The following is a 22921-nucleotide window of genomic DNA, read 5'->3' on the forward strand; positions in this document are numbered from 1 at the left end:
CGCAAGAGGCCAGAATTGGAGGAGCGCAGAGATCTTGGAGTGCTGTAAGGCTGGAGGAGGTGACAGAGATAGGGAGGGATTTAAAAACAAGGATAAGAATTTAAAATCAAGGTGTTGTTGGACCGGAAGCCAATGTATACAGTGAGTACATGGGTGATGAATGAATGGGACTTGGTGCGAGTTAAGATACAGGCAGCAGAGTTTTGGATAGTTTCCACATTCTTTAAGCAGGGAGTATTTCCAGATTGAGAGTAACGTAGATTTATTGTTTATAAAGTACTTTTATGCCTGTGTAATATCTTTTGTACCTGAATCCTGAAGGTATCTTTTAGTTCTATAACACCCACATCTGCCTGGGGAAGATTAGATGTAGCTGCCGGTTCTGGCAGCCCTTCGAAAGGATAGATGTTTATATTAGCGGCCTATCTGCAGCCTATTTCTATCTAACAGTGTGCACATTCAGGCTTTAAGTCAGTGTTTTACAACAGGTAGACAGGTTCATTGTATCAGATCAAAATAGATAGACTTTTCATCTGTGCGGCCTGAAAATCAGCCAAAACTGCTGGCATAAGTTTGCTCTTTTGGCGAAAAGGATCTGATATGAAATGGATTTGAGGCATCCTCAACGTTGTTCATACTCAGTATGGGAAAATAGTACAAAACGGCCCCTCATTTAGAACTAAATTGGGAACTTCATTCAGATAAATGATAGGTTGGCTTCTGGGAAGTGGAAAGAGGCACACTGCTGGGATGGAATAGAATGAGCATTGCTCAGGATCTAACCTATGCTGCACCTACTTTGGAATGCTTAATGGGACAGTGTAAAAGGAACTTAGCCCTGCTGCACATTGAAGTGTTTGATACTGATACTGAGGGCTCAAAAGGTGGGAGTGTGTTTCACTTCCCAGCACTGTACCTTGATAAGCCCCAAAGAACATGCCAGGCACATGCCCGGATGATAGATACGCTTTCCAATGCAATGCTCTGCAGAGCACTACAACACAAATCTGTGTTAGCTTGCCTTACACTGAAAGTTAAAAGCTTATGAGAACTGTGAGAATCAGTGTTGTTGGCATTGGTCGATCATATTGAGGCTGGAATACTTCTCCTCAGTATATTTTGTGTTCATTGAGGTGAAAGACATGCAATGCTGGGAAACACACCATATTCCCATTTTAAGATGTAATACTTTTACACAAGTATACAATAAATGGAATAGAACTAGCACGGAGAGACAATGTAAAACAACTTCAGAGCAATAGTGAGCTTGTCGTTTTTAGCGTCCAGATGTGGCAGCAATTAAAACAAACTAAGAAACCATTGGTATTATTATAAATGTTTGGAAAATTGCACCCAAATTTAAATTTATGCTTTTTGCAGGCAACATCGAAGCAAAGGTCACAGATTTCCCCTATAGATAGAGTATGGGGTAGAAATAGGGTCAGTTTCAGGGACCATCATCCGGTGCACAAAGGACACCCGAAAGACATTCAACCTGATACTGGGTCAGGCCATTTTTCAGGCAACGGCACAGGTGCCAAAATAGGTGCGAGGGCCCCAGCATTTTCTAATGAGGGGCTATGAGGGGCTAACACCCATTTCAGGAAAATTGGGCTTCCCTGAGCAGAGCAAGTGTCGGATAGAAAGTCCTGGCATAGGTATGTTACGGGGTTGTTGAATTTTTTGCATATTAGTACAGGAGTACTAATGAAAAGAACAGGCTAAGGGGTGGTGTAATGGAGGTCTTTAAAATTATGAAAGCGTTTGATGGGGTAGATGTAGAGAAGATGTTTCCACTTGTGGGGAAGACCAAACGGGCCATAAATATAAGATAGTCACTAATAAATCCAATAAGGAATTCAGGAGAAACTTCTTTATCAAGAGAGTGGTGAGAATGTGGAACTCACTACCACAGGGAGTGGTTGAGGCGAATAAGGGGACATTAGATAAGCACGAGGGAGAAAGGAATAGAAGGATATGTTGATGGGGTGGGAGGAGTCTCGTGTGGAGCTTAAACACCGGCACAGACCAGTTGTGCCGAATGTCCTGTTTCTGTGCATAGATTCTATATCTGCTGCACTCGGGTTTCCAGGTATGGCTGCAGCATACCAAGCTGCTGTCACTAAAAAGGTATGTATTTTTGTAGGTTTGATGTGGAACCATGAGGAGACGAGTATTCCTTCCAACTCCACAGTATTTCCGAGGGCCACTGCTGGCCCACGATCGCACCCATGCCTCCTGCTCAGCTCCCCGCCCCCAGTACATACCTTCGGCCACTGCCGCTGAGGCAAGTGACCCAACAATGGTCTTTATAAAATGAGCAGCTGCCTGTGAAGGCGCGACGGGCATCAAGCAGCTTGCTCAAATACTGTTAATAAAACCCCGAGGCCCAATTTTGTGCCCGGCCTCAAGCCTCTTGGTTGGGGTGAGCGCTCTGTGTGTGGTGTCCATTCAGGGACGAAAATTCGCCTAAAGGACTTTCCAGTCCTACAAATTTACAGGGGATATGCTGAATCTGTTTAACATACTGTGAAATCACAGCTGGATTATGGTGTTCAGTTCTGATCAGCATGTCACAAAAAGGACATATATGCATTGATGGGGAATGTGCACCTTTACTGTACTGTCAAGAATGGAGAGCTTAAACGTCTAATAATATCATCCATAGTGTGATACTCCCTCAATGGCTTGTTGAATGTAGTGCATCGCTCAGTGTAAGTGCTCGGCCAAGCCAACCAGAAAGGTCTCAGGTTTGATTCCTGGTGAGTTAACTGATCTTGGCCACAGCAGCAGCGGGAGCACTCCAATCGGCCTCACTGCCCCTGAACTAAAGAGGAGGGAGAAACTAGACATCATTTCCACTCCTAATCTATCCAATGGTTGCTAATGAAAAGTGTGCATGTATAAGTATCAGATGAGAATGGGTTTGGGCTATGAAGGCCTCCAGCTGGGCTCACACATGAAGACTGGCCACTTGGATGAGACATCAGAAAGCTGATGTTACACTGGAGGGCTGATGTTGCCTGTGCAGCCATCCTGCATGAGAGGATGGAAGAAAATACAGCAACATTTCAATATGGCAAGAAGGCTGCCATTTTGCAAGGGTTAAAGTGGCTGCCTGTACTGGATCACAAGGGGAAAAAAGCACAGATCTGAACTACAAAGAGACTTTTTCTTTTGCAGAAAGTAAAAAAAGGAGCCATACAGTCAAAGGCTCACTCGTGACACTCTTTTGTTGGCGCAGTTTCTGCTGCTGACGGGAAAAGATTCTGAATGCTGCCACATCTCAGAACAGAGCAAGCAAATGATCCTTTAATACCACAGGATTAGGATGGTCTTCATTTTGAAATTCAATCACTTTGATTAATGTGCACTGCGTGCTCTTTTGAAGAATTTCCATGCATGACAATACAGAGAATTTAAATACTTGTGCACCATAATCCAAGTGTTCATTCGCCATGTGTCGACAGTGAGTGTTGGGAGGCCTTTTTAACTGTGGAGAACATTACAGTCACGCCTGGTCAAATCTTCATCCAAGATTCAGCATTTCATCGCCCAGACCGAGATTTCCTTCCCCCGCCCTCGGTCACTTCTTCACTCTAACATGCCCACCCAAGCTGCATTCCCTCTGGTTCTACCTCAGTTGCCATCTCTCCTTGGGATCCACTGCAATTCTCTCAAGCTTCCATTTGATTTTCTCTAGGCTCCTGAAGCATCTGCTGCTTCAAATCTCCCAAAAGAGGCACTGGCACAATAAAAAAGCTTTTAAAAGGCGGCCGTAACAATATTGATTGGAACAACGCTGTACTATAATAGGGGTGAGCTCCAGATTCATGTCCACAATAGTCTGATTCTGATCCACTGTGCTGTCACTGGGAGGGATTGAGTAAATGCCAGGAATTCTAGAAGATACATTTACTCCCAGAGCTGGTTGAGTGCACCTCATAATGGACATTACTGGCAAATGGCTAGCAGCGGGTCACCTGTCCTCTCTTCTCTACCTCTTCTTCCTGGATATTGCTTGAGAAAGGGGGATGCCCAGAATGAGAAAGGGGGATGCCCAGAATGAGAAAAGGATTCAAACAGGAAACAACTTCTCCTCTCCTTAAAATAGCAAAAACGGTCTTGGCGCTTAAAAACTCTTGAAGATTAGCCAAAGGTGGAGGAAAGACTGGAAATAGTTACTTTTGGTACAGGAAAAAAAAACATATATTTATGACAATAAACGTCAATTCTCTTAGACAGAAACCCAACCGGAGGGCTTCTGTGTTACTTTCAGGCCATCCCAATCGTGTCAGTGAGAGGGAGGGTCTGCACAGTGAGCAGCAGGGGCACAGTTTCTGCACAGCCCCAGGAAATCATGCTGAGTGATCTGCAGCTCCAGCCAGTAGCGTGGTTTGGCCAGCTCCTGTGCAGCGATCCAAATTCGCAAACCTACTGTTTATCAGAGAACCGTTCTGGATCACATGGGGTGCTTCCTGAGAGTGACATCATCAGAGCACAAAAATATTAACTAAAATAACAGTGAGCACACTATCTATTTTTTTTGATATAGAGTTTGCTCGGAGCTAAAAAAAATACTTTCCCCTCAATTAGCACATTTTAGATAAGCCTTCCTGAGGTGGGGGAGAGGGAATGCAGGAAGGTCGGTACATATATTTATTCCAGTTGAAGCTGGGACGAGCCTGCCGTCCTGGCAGATTGCATGACAGCATTTTCCGGCTGAGTATTCATGTATATTTATTAAGCGTCTGAAGTCCACAGTACAGCAGATTTTTTTTCAGAATCATATCAATAAACATGACATAGCTGCCTGTTATCAGATTATCCAAAAGGCTCTGTGTATTCTGCACTTTATAATTCATCAGCTTGACTTACATGAAAAAAAATATATGATTTTTCTACTAGCCGAGTGTCAAGCTCTACAGCTCCAAGCTACACTTTCTGCATGCTAAGCTGTGACTAAGAAACCGTTCAGATTGCACGACTACACTGCCATTGGCAGCAGGTCCCGTGCTGACATAGCTGACAGAGAGCTGTTCACCTTGTACTTTTAAGCAGCCCACAATCCCTTGTTCCTGCAGTGGATGTGCTGGAATTGAACCGAAGCCATTAATAAACTTATCCTCCACATTAATGCTGTCAAATTCAAGTAGCACCGTTCTAACATAACACTCAATCAGAGGCGAGTACTTACTGGCCTGTCAATCATTAATGCACCAGGCAGGAAACAGCTACAAGTAAAAACAATACTCTTCATTACATTAAATTAACATAGATGAGCAACAAATAGTAATATGGATGTACAAGAGACAGACAAACATGTACGCAAAGGTCTTGCATCTGCCATGTCTCCGATATATTTTGGACAGTCGAAAATATAAAGAGAAGGTAAAATAAATCATTCTCTCGCTGGCTCCTTCTAACCTGAAGCTGAAAATTTAAGACACCCGCCAATCTACAAACCTTTCTCACCAACAGCAATTAACGTCAAATTGACTTCAGGATTTACAGCAATTAGCCTTGATGGCCTTAAAAAGACCAGCCACTCAAACACACCTCTACTTTAGCAGCAGAGTAAATACATTGTACGTTACTTGATATATCGCTCCTGTTACTGTAAAATAGTCCATCATCTGACTTACGAGCAACATCATGCGAGATCCATTAGTATTCTTAAGAAAAAAGAAAAAAGGAACAAGAAAAAGCAATTCAGCCCACACAGTTTGCCCCATGATTTAGGTCTGTATTCAGGACTCAGTCAGAGAATTTTCATCCCCCTCTTGCTCTGGGGCCGTGAATTATGAACCTGTCCATTCTTGTAATTTAAGTAATTTAAACTTGATACGCACTGACTATTTTGCACATATGTCAGGCATGAAGGCTTTCTACATCTATGAACTTGCTCATTTATCCATGAACACGTCAGGCCCCAAGACATTGTGAAAGCAACAATGCTTTGTCGCCCTTCTTGTTTTTGAAATTGTGAGCAGTACGAGTACCTGCAAACTTCAATTAGTGCTCATCTTCCATCAGACCCTCAGCTCAGGGAGTACTTCATTTCCATCAGACCCTCATTTCGGGAGTATTTGGTGTCCATCAGATTCTCATTCAGGGAGTACAAAGCTTCCGATGGACCCTCCATTTAGGGAGCACTTAGCTCTTATCAGACCGCCCACTCAATGAACACACAGCTTCCATCAGAATTGGGCTCTGCATGCTGAGCATTCATCAACATTCTTAATGGCAAGAGACTAGGAACTATAGAGAAGCAAACAGATGTGTGTGTCCAGGTACACAAATCATTAAAATCTAATGCGCAGGTACAAAAAGTAATCCAAAAGGTTAATGGAATGTTGGCCTTTATCTCAAGGGGACTGGAATGCAAAGGGAATGAAGTTATGCTTCAGTTGTACAGAGCATTGGTCCGACCCCATCTGGAATAATGCGTTCAATTTTGGGCACTTAACCTCAGGAAGGACGTATTGGCTTTGGAAGGAGTACAGCATAGATTCACCAGACTGATACCAGGGCTTAAAATATGAAATTATGATGACAAGTTGTGATAAATTGGGCTTGCAAACCTTTGAGTTTAAAAGGTGGAGGGGTGATCTAATTGAGGTGTTTAAAATGATAAAGCAATTTGATAGGGTAGGAACAGAGAAACTATTTCCTCTGGTGGGGGAATCCAGAACAAGGGGGCATAATCTTAACATTAGAGCCAGGCCATTCAGGAGCAAAGGGGAGTGTAAATCTGGAACACTCTCTTCCCCAAAACACTGTCGATTCTGGGTCAATTTATTTTTTTAAGACTCGGATCATTAGATCGACTTTTGTTAGGCAAGAGATAGGTAGGTAAATAAAGTTGAGGTACAGATTAGTCATGATCTAAATGAATGGAGAAACAGGCTCAAGGGACTGAATAGCCGACTCCTGTTCCTATATTCCTACAAGACCTATACCCAAAGAGTCCTTGGCTTCCATCTGTTGGGCTCAGTGGTGGCACTTGCACCCTAGTCACAAGGTTGTTGCCTTACGGGTACGGTAGCATAGTGGTTATATTACTGGACTAGTAATCTAGAGGCCTGGCCAATGATCCGCAGACAAGAGTTCAAATCCCACCACGGCAGCTGGGGAATTTAAATTCAGGTAAATAAACCTGGAATTAAAAGCATCAGTAATGGTGACCAAACTACCGGATTGTTGTAAAAATCCATCCGGTTCACTAATGCCCTTTAGGGAAGGAAATCTGGTGACCTTACCCGGTCTGGCCTTTATGTGACTCCAGACCCACAGCAATGCGCCCTCTGAAATGGCTTCGCAAGCCACTCAGTTGTGTCAAACTGCTACAAGAAATTATAATAAGACTGCAGCGGTTCAAGAAGGCAGCTCACCGCTACCTTCTCAAGGGCAATTAGGGATGGGCAACGATGCCCACATCCCATGAATGAAGTCCCACTCCAGGACACCAACACAAAGTCTGATACTGAAGGAGTGCTGCATTTTCGAGCATTTAGCTTTCATCAGATTCCCATTTATTGAATACGTACAATGCTAAAAGCCGGCCATTCAGTGTGCTTTGCCTCCATCAGACCTGGAGGCAAAGTGACTTCCAACAAATTCCTATTCATTGAGAAGGCCATTCATCTGGTCTATTGTAGACCCTAAATCAGTGAATATTTAGCTACCATCAAATCTCCACCCAATGAGCACTTAGCCTGCCACAGCCTTCCACTCCATAAATTTACGAGAGGTCACAAAGTTTTTGGAAGCTTGTTACTTATTTGCTGGCGACGAAAGAATGTGCTCTGCACATGCTCCAAAACATATCCTGACCCTATAGCTGTGTGGAGCTTACCCAATAGTGTATGCAACAGTGTTAATGTAATGGAGTTTTAAAATTGGGATTCCAATTATCTTAAGCATCACACAAGTAGTCTGCAAAATGTCCATTATTTCACTGTTCAGCTTCACTGCACCCACATACAGCATAATTGGGCATTTTTCAGATCTAACCTATTGCAACTCTGGATGCTAAACAATTAAGCTTTAGTGGAAAATGATCTCATTACTTCCAATGTGATTCATTAAAAAAAGATGGACGCTTTAAAAAACACACAAGAAAAATTAAAATTTGAACAAAAATCTCTCTGTGATAATCAACATTGCGCTTTATCCTCCAAGCCAAGTTCTTGATCTCCCTAAGACCAGTAACCCATATCTATAAAACCTTGTAACGTGTTCGAATTCTGTTAAGCATATGGTCAGTTGCTAAAGTAGATTAAATATCGAGACACAAATTGAATTGAAACACGGCAGAACCGTGTCATTTTTTTTTATTAGTCTCCTGGCAATCACAGCTAACAAGATAGGAATACATGAGTAGGCTCAGATGCCTGGGAGGCAAGCCCCATGTGGATGCATAATTTATTTCTTTGAACGTTTGGTGGGGGCTTTGGCAAGAGATTGATACCTGAGGAACAATGACATTGCTGCATTCCACTCATTCTGGGCTGTTCAGTGAATTCCCTTCACTCCTAACCCACCACCCTCCCCATACCCTCCCCATCCTCTCCAGCAGTCTATCATTTCCAGCATGTCTGCTACCAGAAAGATTTTACTGCAGAAAGAGTCAAGAGCCAGAATCCAGCAACTTCTGATATTTAGCAGCCAGAAATAGCAGGCAAAATTACAGACTTCGTATTCAGATTTTGGGCCAGGGCCCAAATTGCAGGAAAAAGTTGCAACTTTGCCAGAGAGCGGATTTAAGCCCCTGTTCTACCGCGTTGCTGATTTCAACCAGTCTGAGTCGGAACCCTCTCCTCCTAAGATTCATCACGCTGCAACTGTTTTTCACCTAATTGAACTGGCATCGGTTTCTCAGGTCACCAAAAGCACTGCCTGGTGTAGCACGAAACTATGCAGGGCAGAACATCCAAAACCTAATTGTCTATCTGTGCCGAGTTAACTGAGCTGAGCCAGAGCAGCAGTTGGTGTACTGTGGTCTTCACATCCCCAAGCCAAGGAGACAAAAGTCAGCTAGGGTCCCCACTCCTGACTGCTATGCAGTGAATCCTGCTCAACAATACAAGGTCCTCTGGTGAGGACATGTTACAGCTCAGCCGTGATGCCCAACACAGTAAAATACCCAGCCAACACTCATTGTCCAGGTTCAGACATAAAGGGCCCGAAATTTCCCCTCCCGATAAGGCCTCTCCGTGGAGGGGCTGGCATTGTAAAAATTCAGGAGAGGAGTGGTGTCCGGGACCGCTCTGCCCGTTTTCCTGCCGCAGCGTGCACGCGCGCCGACCCCTTATCATCTGGCGGGGACCCCCTCGCGAAATTGCCCTCCCGAAATAGCCACCTTGCCCGAAATTGCCCTGCCACCAGCTGGAGCCCGACAGTTTTTGCTGTCAGTGCACTCTGTGAAATGGCGGAACGGCCGCCCTTAAAGGGGAGGGCGCACTGCCGCATCCGCCACGTTATTTTTTTTGGCGGACGACTGCCAGGTCGGCCCGACAATTATGCCTTGGGTTCGGCCGGGCCGCTAAGAAGCAGTCTGGCACCCCCTCTTGGATGCCAAGCCGTTGGCCGGCTGAAACGCTCCCTGATGGCTCAGTGGGCCTAACTAAAATGAACATAAGAACATAAGAATTAGGAACAGGAGTAGGCCATCTAGCCTCTCAAGCCTGCCCCACCATTTAACAAGATCATGGCAAATATGGCCGTGGACTCAGCTCCACTTACCCGCCCACTCCCCGTAACCCTTAATTCCCTTATTGGTTAAAAATCTATCTATCTGTGACTTGAATACATTCAATGAGCTAGCCTCAACTGCTTCCTTGGGCAGAGAATTCCACAGATTCACAATCCTCTGGGAGAAGAACTCGATTTTAAATTGGCTCCCCCGTATTTTGAGGCTGTGCCCCCTAGTTCTAGTCTCCCCGACCAGTGGAAACAACCTCTCTGCCTCTATCTTGTCTATCCCTTTCATTATTTTAAATGTTTCTATAAGATCACCCCTCATCCTTCTGAACTCCAACAAGTAAAGACCCAATCTACTCAATCTATCTTCATAAGGTAACCCCCTCATCTCTGGAATCAGCCTCGTGAATCGTCCCTGTACCCCCTCCAAAGCTAGTATATCCTTCCTTAACTAAGGTGACCAAAACTGCATGCAGTACTCCAGGTGCGGCCTCACCAATACCCTATACAGTTGCAGAAGGACCTCCCTGCTTTTGTACTCCATCCCTCTCGCAATGAAGGCCAACATTCCATTCGCCTTCCTGATTACCTGTTGCACCTGCAAACTAACTTTTTGGGATTCATGCACATGGACTCCCAGGTCCCTCTGCACCTCAGCATGTTGTAATTTCTCCCCATTCAAATAATATTCCCTTTTACTGTTTTTTTTCCCAAGGTGGATGACCTCACACTTTCCGACATTGTATTCCATCTGCCAAACCTTAGCCCATTCGCTTAACCTATCTAAATCTCTTTGCAGCCTTTCTGTGTCCTCTACACAACCCGCTTTCCCACTAATCTTTGTGTCATCTGCAAATTTTGTTACACTACACTCTGTCCCCTCTTCCAGGTCATCTATGTATATTGTAAACAGTTGTGGTCCCAGCACCGATCCCTGTGGCACCAGCACCGATCCCTGTGGCACACCACTAACCACCGATTTCCACCCGAAAAGGACCCATTTATCCTGACTCTCTGCTTTCTGTTCGCCAGCCAATTCTCTATCCATGCTAATACATTTCCTCTGACTCCGCGTACCTTTATCTTCTGCAGTAACCTTTTGTGTGGCACCTTATCGAATGCCTTTTGAAAATCTAAAATACACCACATCCATCGGTACACCTCTATCCACCATACTCGTTATATCCTCAAAGAATTCCAGTAAATTAGTTAAACATGATTTCCCCTTCATGAATCCATGCTGTGTCTGCTTGATTGCACTATTCCTATCTAGATGTCCCGCTATTTCTTCCTTAATGATAGTTTCAAGCATTTTCCCCACTACAGATGTTAAACTAACCGGCCTATAGTTACCTGCCTTTTGTCTGCCCCCCTTTTTTAAACAGAGGCGTTACATTAACTGCTTTCCAATCTGCTGGTACCTCCCCAGAGTCCAGAGAATTTTGGTAGATTATAACGAATGCATCTGCTATAACTTCCGCCATTTCCTTTAATACCCTGGGATGCATTTCATCAGGACCAGGGGACTTGTCTACCTTGAGTCCCATTAGCCTGTCCAGCACTACCCCCCTAGTGATAGTGATTGTCTCAAGGTCCTCCCTTCCCACATTCCTGTGACCAGCAATTTTTGGCATGGTTTTTGTGTCTTCCACTGTGAATGCAGAGTTCGCAGCAGCTCTCCCCTTTAACTTGTGATGCGCAAGTGAGATGACGTCATCAGCACAGCGCTGATGACTGACAAACTCCTGACACACCCTGGTACAGCCGACAAGCATGGAAGGTCATGGCGGACTTGCAACGAGTGATCGGGGCGGAGGAGTGATGAGGGATGGTGGCTGAGATTTGGTGGGTGATCGTGATGGAGGTTCGGCGAATATTTGGTGCGGAGATACGGTGGGAGATCATGGTGGAGGTGCGGCGAGTGTTTTTGTGGCTGAGGAGCAGTGAGGGAGGGTGCGGTGAATGTTCGTGACGGAGGTGCGGCAAATGAGGGTACGGGGCCCAGAAGTGGCGAGAGTCCAGGCTCAGCACGGGCCAGCCCACACTGCGATATGTGTGTGCACTAGGTCCGTACAGCAGAGCTGGTCTCCAGTCATCCTGGTTAACCCTTGCCACTGGATAAAGGCCTAGCTCGCTGGAAAAAAAACCCAGAGCAGCTGAATTTCGCCAGTTAGGCCGCCGCACCCATTGGGGCAGCCAGAACACTTCAAAAAGGTTAGGTGTGGCCCGTTTCCAGTAGAGGACAATTTCTACCTCAAAGAGTGGTCACTTGGGTGGGGTAATAGAGAGTAGACAGCAAGATTCCGAGCCACTGTGATAGGCAGGAGAAAATGGTAGAAAACTGAAAAACAGGTACAAATTTTCTATCCAGAGTCACAGATGCATAGGGTCCTTGCAAATCAAATAACTTGGGCTGTAGAGAGGTCTTTAAACTAATTAGTGGGTTGGGGGGGGCGGGGGGGGGGGGAGTGGGGGTTGTTCAGGTGAGCAAAAAGTTTAAAAGTCAATGAACATGGAGAAGGCAATAGAGCAGGGTACCACTGGGGGAAATGAAAACCAGAGCGTGCCAGGAAGGGACAGAATATATAAACATAAAGGCGAATCAGAAAGTGGGGTCAAAGCAGGAAAAGACGGTAAAAAAACAAATTTAAATGCTCTTTTCTGAATGCACACAGCATTCGTCACAAAATAGATGAGTTGACGGCACAAATCGAAACAAATGGGTATGATCTGATAGCCATTACAGAGGCGTGGTTGCCAGGTGACCAAGAGGGGGAACTAAATATTCAGGGGTATTTGACAATTCGGAAGGACAGACAGAAAGGAAAAGGAGGTGGGGTAGCTCTGTTAATAAAGGATGAGATCAGTGCGTTAGTGAGAAACGATAATGGCTCAGAAGATCAAGATGTTGAATAAGTTTGGGTGGAGATAAGGAATAATAAGGGGAAAAATTCGCTGGTAGGTGTAGTCTATAGACCCCTAACAGTCGGTTAAACTGTTGGATACAGCATAAATCAAGAACTAATGGAGGCTTGTAAAAAAGGAACGGCAGTAATCATGGGCGATTTTAACCTTCATATTGATTGGACAAAGCAAATTGGCCAGGGTAGCCTTGAGGAAGAGTTCATAGAATGTATCCGGGATAGTTTCCTTGAACAGTACATTGCGGAATCAACCAGGAAGCAGGCTATCTTAGATCTGGTGCTGTGTAATGAGACAGGATTAATAAACGATCTCCTAGTAAAAGGTCCTCAAGGAATGATTGACCATAACATGGTTGAATTTCAAATTCAGTTGGAGGGTGAGAAAGTTGGATCTCAAACCAGTGTCCTAAGCTTAAATAAAGGAGACTACAAAGGTACGAAGGCAGAGTTGGCTAAAGTGCATTGGGAAAATAGATTTAAGTATGGGACGGTTGATGAGCAATGACAGACATTTAAGGAGATATTTTATAACTCGCAACAAAAATATATCCCAATGAGAAGGAAAGACTGTAAGAAAAGGGATAACCATCGGTGGCTAACTAAGGAAATAAGGGATGGTATTAAATTGAAAACAAGGGCATACAATGTCGTCAAGTCCAGTGGGAGATCAGAGAATTGGGAAACTTTTAAAAGCCAGCAAAGAACGACTAAAAAAAATAATAAATAGAGAGAAGATAGATTATGAAAGTAAACTAGCACGAAATATAAAAACAGATAGTAAGAGTTTCAACAGGTACATAAAAAGGAAAAGAGTGGCGAAAGTAAATGTTGGTTCCCCAGAGGATGAGACTGGGGAATTAATAATGGGGAACTGGGAACTGGCAGAGACATTGAACAAATATTTTGTATCGGTCTTCACGGTAGAAGACACTAAAAATATCCCAATAATGGATAATCAAGAGGCTATAGGGAGGGAGGAACTAAATACAATCACTAAGTAATAGTAATCGGTAAAATAATGGCCCCAAGTTTCGACATGATTTGCTCCTGATTTTTAGGAGCAACTGGTGTAGAACGGAGTATCTTAGAAATCGGAATTTTCGTCATTTAGTTTGCTCCAGTTCTAGTCAGTTGGAACAGTTTCACTTTGGAACAGAATTTTTTTTTCAAAAGGGGGCGTGTCCAGCCACTTACGCCTGTTTTCAAAGTTTCGTCAGTGAAAACTTACTCCAAACTAACTTAGAATGGAGTAAGTGAAGATTTTTGTACGCTGGAAAAAACCTTGTCTACACTTTAGAAAATCAGGCGTAGGTTACAAATCAGGCGTAGGGAATGGAGGGAGGGTTTAAAGGGAAGTTTACAAACATTAAACACTTCAGTTTTACAAATAAAGAGCCATCATCAATAATAAATGATAAATACATCAATAAATCAACCAATAAATCAATCCAAAAAAATTAATAAGAAATAATTGTTTTCAAAAAAAATTAATAAATAAAACATTTTCTACTGACCGACTACAGCACCGGGAGCCCTCCAACAGCGTGCTGGGATGCCCCCCCCCCCCACCCAGTGTGTCTCTGTCAGTGTCTCTATCTCTCTCTCTGTCTGTGTGTGTCTCTCATTCTCTGTCTGTCAGTGTCTGTGTTTCTGACAGCGAGGGGAGGGGGAGGTGGGGGGTAGAGGGAGAGAGGGGGGGAGCAGAGGGAGGGAAGGGGAGGGATGGGAGGGAAGGGGGAGGGATGGGGAAGAAGGGGGAGAAGGGGGAGGGATGGGGAGAAGGGGGAGGGATGGGGAGAAGGGGGAGGGATGGGGAGAAGGGGGAGAAGGGGGAGGAATGGGGAGAAGGAGGAGGGGGGGGAAGGGGGAAGGGGGGAGAAGGGGAGAAGGGAGAGGGGGGAGAAGGGGAGGGGTGGAGAAGGGGGAGGGGGGAGAAGGGGGGAAGGGGAGGGAGGAGAAGGGGGGAAAGTGATGGGGGGGGAAAGTGATGGGGGGGAAAGTGATGGGGGGGAAAGTGATGGGGGGGAAAGGAGATGGGGGAAAGGAGATGGGGGGGAAGGAGAAGGAGATGGGGGTGGGGAAAGGAGATGGGGGGAGGAAAGGAGATGGGGGGAGGAAAGGAGATGGGGGGGAAAAGGAGATGGGGGGGGGAAAGGAGATGGGGGGGAAGGAGAAGGGGGAGGGGGGGAAGGAGAAGGGGGAGGGGGGAAGGAGAAGGGGGAGGGGGGAAGGAGAAGGGGGAGGGGGGAAGGAGTAGGGGGAGGGAGGCTGAACGGGCCGGGCCCGAGACTTCGGGCAGGGCCCGTCCCCAGCACCAGATTGACAGGTAGGTGGCGTTGGGTCGGGTCGGGGGGTGGTGGGAGGGAGGTCGGTTCGGGTCGGGGGGGAGGGAGGGAGAGGGAGGTCAGGTCGGGAGGAGGGAGGTCAGGTCGGATCCAGTCCGGGGGCGGGGGGAAGCGGGAGTCGGGTCGGGGTCGGGTCCGGTCCAGGTTGTGGGGAGGAAGCGGGAGTCAGGGTCGGGTCCGGTCCAGGGGCGGGGGTGCGCGGGAGTCGGGTCAGTGTCGGTTCCGTCCGGAGGCGGGAAGCGGATATCAAGTCAGTGTCGGGTCCAGTCCAGAGGCGGGAAGCGGGAGTCGAGTCGGGTCGGGAGGAAGCAGGAGCTGGCCGTGGGAGGAGCCTTATTCACGCAGCCCCAGTGAGGCCATTGGGCCAGGGTTAGGGGCTGCGTGCTTCGGCCCCTCCCACACAGTTTTGGGCGCCTGGAGCTACTGCACATGCGCGCCCACTGTAGTGCGCATGTGCAGAGGTCCCGGCACTGTTTTCAGTGCAGGGACCTGACTCCGCCCCCTACAGCTCCTGCTGCGCTGCGCCAAGGGCCAGAGGACCTGCAGGGAGCTGGAGAATCTGGAGGGTTTTTTTAGGCGCACTTTGTGGTGCGAAAAACGGGCGTCCAGGTCGGGACTGTGCCGTTCTAGGCACGGCTCGAAACTTGGGCCCAATGGGACTAAAGGTGTAAAAGTCCACTGGACCTGATGGCTTACATCCTAGGGTCTTAAAAGAAGTGGCTGCAGAGATTGTGAATGCATTGGTTGTAATGTACCAAAATTCCCTGGATTCTGGGTAGGTCCCAGCGGATTGGAAAACCGCAAATGTAGTGCCCCTATTTAAAAAAGGAGGCAGACAGAAAGCAGGAAACTATAGACCATGTAGCCTAACATCTGTGGTTGGGAAAATCTGGAGTCCATTATTAAGGAAGCAGTCGCAGGAAATTTGGAAAAGCATAATTCAATCAAGCAGAATCAGCATGGTTTTATGAAAGGGAAATCATGTTTGACAAATTTGCTGGAGTTATTTGAGGATGTAACGAACAGGGTGGATAAGGGTGAATCAGTGGATGTGGTATATTTGGATTTCCAAAAAGCATTCGATAAGGTGCCACATAAAAGACTACTGCACAAGATGAAAGTTCACGGAGTTGGGGGTAATATATTAGCATGGATAGAGGATTGGCTAACTAACAGAAAACAAAGAGTCGGGAAAAATGGGTCTTTTTCCGGTTGGCAAACAGTGGGGTGCTGCAGGGATCGGTGCTGGGGCTCAACTATTAACAATCTATATTAATGACTTGGATGAATGGACCAAGTTTGCTAATGATACAAAGATGGGTGGGAAAGCAAATTGTGAGGATACAAAAAATCTGCAACGTGATATAGACAGGCTAAGTGAGTGTGCAAAAATTTGGCAGATGGAGTATAATGTGGGAAAATGTGAGGTTATCCACTTTGGCAAAAAAAAATAGAAAAGCAAATTATAATTTAAATGGAAAAAAATTGCAAAGTGCTGCAGTACAGAGGGACCTGGAGGTCCTTGTGCATGAAACACAAAAGTGAGTATGCAGGTATTGCAAGTAATCAGAAAGGCAAATGGAATGTTGGCCTTTATTGCAAGGGGGATAGAGTATAAAAGCAGAGAAGTCCTGCTACAACTGTACAGAGGATTGGTGAGGCCACACCTAGAGTACTGCGCACAGTTTTGGACTCCGTATTTAAGGAGGCTGTACAGAGAAGGTTCACTAGGTTGATTCCGGAGATGAGGGGGTTGACTTATGAAGATCGGCTGAGTAGTTTGGGCCTATACTCACTGGAGTTCAATCGGAGCATATAAGGTAATGAGGGGGCTCGACAAGGTGGATGCAGAGAGGATATTTCCACTCATAGGGGAAACTAAAAATAGGGGACATAGTCTCAGAATAAGGGGCCGCCCATTTAAAACTGAGATGAGGAGAAATTTCTTCTCAGAGGGTTGCAAATCTATGGCATTCTCTGTCCCAGAGAGCTGTGGAGGCTGGGTCATTGAATATATTTAAGGTGGAGATAGACAGATTTGTGAGCGATAAGGGAATAAAGGATTATGGGGAGCAGGTAGGGAAGTGGAGCTGAGTCCATGATCAGATCAGCCATGATCTTATTAAATGACAGAGCAGACTACTGTTGCTCCTATTTCTTATGTTCTTATGTTTTGCTCACAGTCAGTGTTACTGATGTGCAATAAACTGGAGAATATTCTGAGCAAAGAAAGATCAATTGTTCATCTGACTGCATCAACAGATAGTATTTTGTTTTTTCCTCTCTTTCCATAAATGTTGCTCTCTTTAATGTTTCGACTCCTCGTTGGGGTATTATTCCAAGGGTAGCAGGCATCTCAGGTACCTTGTACATTAGGTTATTCAACTGCGGAAGTATCACAATAAAGTCACTGGCACAGACACGATGGGCCCAATGGCCTCCTTCTGTGTCGTAACTTTTCTATAGTTTTCGATGATTATAAGTCCAATCCAGCCTTCAGCTGACACTCATACACATGCACTTCAACAGGTTTCACAGGTTAATAATCAGGACTTGGAACCTTGTCTGATTTCCTCCCCCATCCGAGAGTGTTCATTCCGATTTAGAGACGTTTCTGTAGACTGGTTTTACTCCTCACGGACATGCCCGTATGAAGCACAGAAAAAAAAAACCAGTAGAACATCCCTGGCTTGCTTGCTTTCTTATGTTGTTAAAAAATAAAAGCAAGGAGCTACTTGTGCATTAGTAGGCTCCCTTTCTGTATCACAAATACACTGGAACCAATCAGGTACAGTGTGACACTTCTCACGTGTGACACACTCAAGTGTGACAGACACACCAGACAATGATGTCCGCAACAACTTGCATTTAAACAGCCCCTCAACGAAGAAAATGATCATAAGGCAATTCACACAGACAGAAGGAAAATGCATTCCAAGCCAAGGAGAGTTTGGATGGGAGCTCCAAAAGCTTCGTCAGGAGGTGGGTTTTAAGGAGGGTCTTACAGGAGGAGAGGAAGGCAGTGAGGCAGAAGAGTTTAGGAAGGAGATTTCAGAGAGTGGAATTTAGACAGCTGAAGACACCAGCACAAATAGTGGAGCAAAGGGAGGAAGGTATGCACAAATGTTGGAGTCAAAGGACTGGTGAGTATGGGGCTGGAGGTGGTTATAAAAATAATCGCAATACTGGATTGAAATGTCATCCTAGATCATGTGCTCAAGTCCCTGGAGTGGGCTTGAGCCCATGACTTTCTGACTCAGCGGCGTCTTGGTGAGTTGGAAAGTAACATGGGCATGGAAGACAGGAAGTACAATAGATGGACAGGTTGTAAAGTACTCAGTCTTGGTGGGTGAACAAACAGGTTGGCTGGAAGGGACTTGGGGCAGAAGAGTGAACAAACAGACATATCCAGATGTACTCAGAGTGCATGGATGGGTGAGCAGACAAAGTACGATACACACCAAGAAGTACTCAGAGCAGATGGGCTGAGAGTATCTTGGGCTAAACAGGAAAGGAGAACAGATATAATGGAAGTACTCGGTAAGTGAGCTGGCTGGCTGGGAAGCTCTCAGGCGGGCAAGCAAGATGGCAAGCGTTTCCAAACACATTCCAAGCCACACATGTACAAGACATAAAGGTATCAACACCATTTTGTTTGCAATGGTCTATAATGAAGTATTTATTAACAGAAACTCTTTGATAAGACTTCCTTTTTGCAGTGATTGCATTGGATTCTGATTACTTGTGTTTTGTGGATCAAATTCCACAGTGTGCCCATTTATAATTAGGCCCACTAGTTTATGGTGGCTAAGTAAATCAAATTCTGATATTATTATATAAGAGTAAAGGATTTATACCAGTGTTTTGGGGATTATATTCCATAATTTCATCCATTTTTCTCAGAAAACTGCAAATCAGTGGCTTTACCTTTAATATATTCAACCAAAAGATGTCTTTTGTTTCTCTGATTTAGTTAAAAGGTTATTTCAAACTCAACGTGGTAAGGCTCCTGGAAGAATGCAGAAGGAATGGGATGCTCAGCTATATGGGTACTGCTTATGGACCTAAACTGCAAGGTGAGGCAGAAAAACAAAGATTTTTTTTGCACTCTTCTGCTTTTACTGCACTTCAATATTTAATGCTTCATAATAAAAAAAACTCAAACACACTACAAAATATGGCAGAGGAGTGTAAAGATTGAATCAAATGCCCGAGTCACAATGCATTACGGCAGTAACTGCAAAGGCCTGTCACTCACTAATTTTAATGATCTCAAGCACAATCTCAGTCCATAATAAAGCATGTTGTGTCTGTCTATAATCTTCAATCTGTCTCTGTAAGAAGCAAAGCAGGAATGACAGTTTAAAGAGAGGGAGGATCTCAAAATCAATAATAACCCTTCAAAGGAATGCTAACTTTACCTGGTATAGTAGGAGTCAACGCCAAGTGCCTCTCGAACATTGGTCACATACTGCTCGAGAGTAGAGAAACTGGATGTCTGCAGGTTGATACTGCTGGTTTCGTTAAAATCATTGCTGTTTTCTGCCAGACCATCACCCAAATAGCACTCGTGAAACTTTAATATTCCTGCAAGACGATGGAGAGAGAGGAAGACGTGTGGAGTATTACTGCAGGTGTCAGAAAGCTGGAATCATTCATTGCACTGCAAATAGTCTGCAGCCTCAAACTCCTTCAATCCAAGTGTTTGGGACTTGCACCAATATTCAGGTAAACTTCTACACTTGATGGTTGCATTTAATTTTTGTTTCGGTCAAGTAGCCATACTGTTGCTAATTCTTCGCTATGACTGACATTATTTCACACACATCTGATTTATTTATAGGGGTCTCACCAACAAGATATTTATAAAAGAGACAAATGTCACTCTAAAGTCCCCTTCAAAAGAAGGCCCCTCACCATCAAGACCTCTTGCAATGAAGGAACCTTGGAATCAGGAGTCCCCAGGCAAACGGAACCCGTACTCTGTCAAATTACATCATGAAAGGAAATATCATTCATGTTGCCCATATCCCTGGCTGAGGTAGAAGAGCCATCTCCTTTGGTTTCAAACTGGACAATCCAGTTTCAATTGTGGTTGGTCATTTTGATCATTGAAAACTGGACAGAAAAAGCAATTGTTGATTGATGGCTAAAAAATACTGGGCAACTGAGAGTTTAGGTTGAAGCACTTCACTGGGTTGTGGAGAGTTACACAGACAGATTTTCATACAGGCCTCCCAGGTTATAATAGTACAAGTACAGAACAATAACATAGTGCTAGAGTAAAGACTCTACTAGCTTAACATTGTCCTCCAGTTTCAACCTCCGAACAGTACACTCACCCACTGCGGCAGTCATAGAAATATAGAAAGATAGAAACATAGAAAATAGGTGCAGGAGTAGGCCATTCAGCCCTTCGAGCCTGCACCGCCATTCAATGAGTTCATGGATGAACATGCAACTTCAGTACCCCATTCCTGCTTTCTCGCCATACCCCTTGATCCCCCTAGTAGTAAGGACTACATCTAACTCCTTTTTGAATATATTTAGTGAATTGGGGGGGGGAGTGGGACTAACTGATTGCTTTTCGAAAGAGCCTGCACAGACACGATGAGCCGAATGGCCTCTGTGCTGTACTGTTCTATGAGGGGACTGAAGTCACATACAGGTCAGGCAGGGTAGGGACAGCAGGTTTCCTTCCCTAAAGAGTGAACCAGTTGGGGTTTTACAACTATCCAATAGCTTCATGGCCACTTTTACTGATACTAACGTTTTTATTTCCAGATTTTATTAAACGGAATTCAAATGCTCAAACTATCGTAACCCAAGAGGACTTGTATGAAACTCTGTGTTTATGCTACCCAATCAAATGTTCCAAACATAACTTCCATTGCCTGATGGGGATATTTGGAATAAAACACAACAAAGCATATAATGCAGAAAGGATCAACTTCAACACCAGCCTCCTGTGGTCTCGCTGAGTGAGATTGCCAATTCAGCGTTAATGGCCCCAAAATTCCACCTGGCAATTTGCACTGGACTTGTGCCAAAGAGACGGGATTTCCACTGCTAAACCTGTGCAGAGCTGAATCTGCCAAAATTTTCTGGGTTGGTACTCGAGCGAAAAATGCCATATAATAATGAGGGCCTTGCTGGGGATGCTTGGAAATGAAGAGTGCAGCCTTTGAAGAGCAGCGGATTTTTGGCTAACTGAGTTAACTCGCAGGTTGCTGCACTGGACTGCTCACGAGTGATTGAGTCTTCCAATGGATGTTCTGGTACAGACAGCTGAGGAAGGGGCATAGAGGAACAAAGAGCAAACACTGTCACTGAGAGCAAAGGAGGAATGAAGGTATTGGTGAGAAAAGGTGTAGCATTAAACGGAAGAGACTTCAAAGGTCTCTTAGCACTCTGCTGCCCTTGCAGCAGTCACTGAAGAGTCCCTGGAGTGACAGTCATCGTGATGCTTTTCTCCACCTCATCATCATCATAGGCAATCCCTCAAAGCGAGGATGACTTGCTTCCACACCAAAAAGGGATGAGTTCACAGGTGTTTCAATGAAGGACCTAAAATTCCAGATCCTGAACAACATCTTGGAGGGTGGAAGATGCCTGTGCGTGGATTTTTTTTATGTGTGGTAGTTGCTGCACACAGCCATCACACGTGCTTGACAGAGCCAGGTCTTGGTCCAGTGGCAAGGGTTAACCAAGCTCTGCTGCACGGACCTAGTGCGCACACATATCACAATGTGGGCTGGCTCGTGCTGCCCCTGGGTCCTCGACTCTTCTGGGCCCTGGTCACTTCCATCTACAAACTCTTGCCGCTCCTTCGCCTCTCTTGCTGTGCCTGCCCGCACTGCAATCAGCGACCTGACTTCGCAGCCGTCACCCTCCTGCAGTGGTATGCCACCACACGCTGCTCCCTCTGATGGTCCCGGCCTGCCGATGGTCTTGCAAGCCGGGACCATGCCGATTTCCAGGTCGGGACGCCGCACACTGCTCCCTCTAAACTTCTGCCCTGAAAGCAGCTAGGGCGATCTCCCTAAGAATGTGTGAGGTCATGCACTTTGGCAGAAAAAAATCAAAGAGCAAGTTATTATTTGAATGGAGAAAGATTGCTAAGTGCCACAGTACAGCGGGACCTGGGGGTACTTGTGCATGAAGCACAAAAGGATAGTATGCAGGTACAGCAAGTGATCAGGAAGGCCAATGGTATCTTGGTCTTTATTGCAAAGGGGATGGAGTATAAAAACAGGGCAGTCTTGCTATAGCTATATAAGGTATTGGTGAGGCCACATCTGGAATACTGCGTGCAGTTGTGGTTTCCATATTTACGAAAGGATATACTTGCTTTGGAGGCAGTTCAGAGAAGGTTCACTAGGTTGATTCCGGGGATGAGGGGGTTGACTTATGAGGAAAGGTTGAGTAGGTTGGGCCTCTACTCATTGGAATTCAGAAGAATGAGAGGTGATCTTATTGAAACGTATAAGATTATGAGGGGCTTGACAAGGTGGATGCAGAAAGGATGTTTCCACTGATGGGGGAGATTAGAACTAGAGGGCATGATCTTAGAATAAGGAGCCGCCCAGTTAAAACAGAGATGAAGATAAATTTTTTCTCTCAGAGTGTTGTAAATCTGTGGAATTCGCTGCCTCAGAGAGCTGTGGAGTCTGGGACATTGAATAAATTTAAGTCGGAAATAGACATTTTCTTAAACGATAAGGAGTTATGGGGAGCGGGCGGGGAAGTGGAGCTGAGTCCATGATCAGATCAGCCACGATCTTATTGAATGGCAGAGCAGGCTCGAGGGACCATATGGCCTACTCCTGTTCCTATTTCTTATGTTCTTATGTCCATGACCAACCCTTTGTGGAGCACAGCAGGTGACGGATCTGTGGCACACAAGAGCTTCCACATATTGTGGAGCTACTTTTGGCCTGTCAAAGC

The 22921-nt window shown here is 45.3% G+C and overlaps 1 protein-coding gene across 1 annotated transcript in view; it reads right to left on the minus strand.

Annotated features, from left to right (window-relative positions):
* Positions 1 to 22921, minus strand: part of ttc28 (tetratricopeptide repeat domain 28) — an 842907-nt gene that overhangs the window by 156821 nt on the left and 663165 nt on the right. Inside the window, exon 12 of the mRNA XM_070886369.1 lies at positions 19396 to 19561. Coding sequence (XP_070742470.1) covers positions 19396 to 19561 — 166 coding nt within the window. The remainder of the gene's footprint in view (positions 1 to 19395; positions 19562 to 22921) is intronic.

The sequence above is a fragment of the Pristiophorus japonicus genome, chromosome 8, assembly GCF_044704955.1.
Source record: "Pristiophorus japonicus isolate sPriJap1 chromosome 8, sPriJap1.hap1, whole genome shotgun sequence".
Lineage (NCBI taxonomy): Eukaryota > Metazoa > Chordata > Chondrichthyes > Pristiophoridae > Pristiophorus > Pristiophorus japonicus.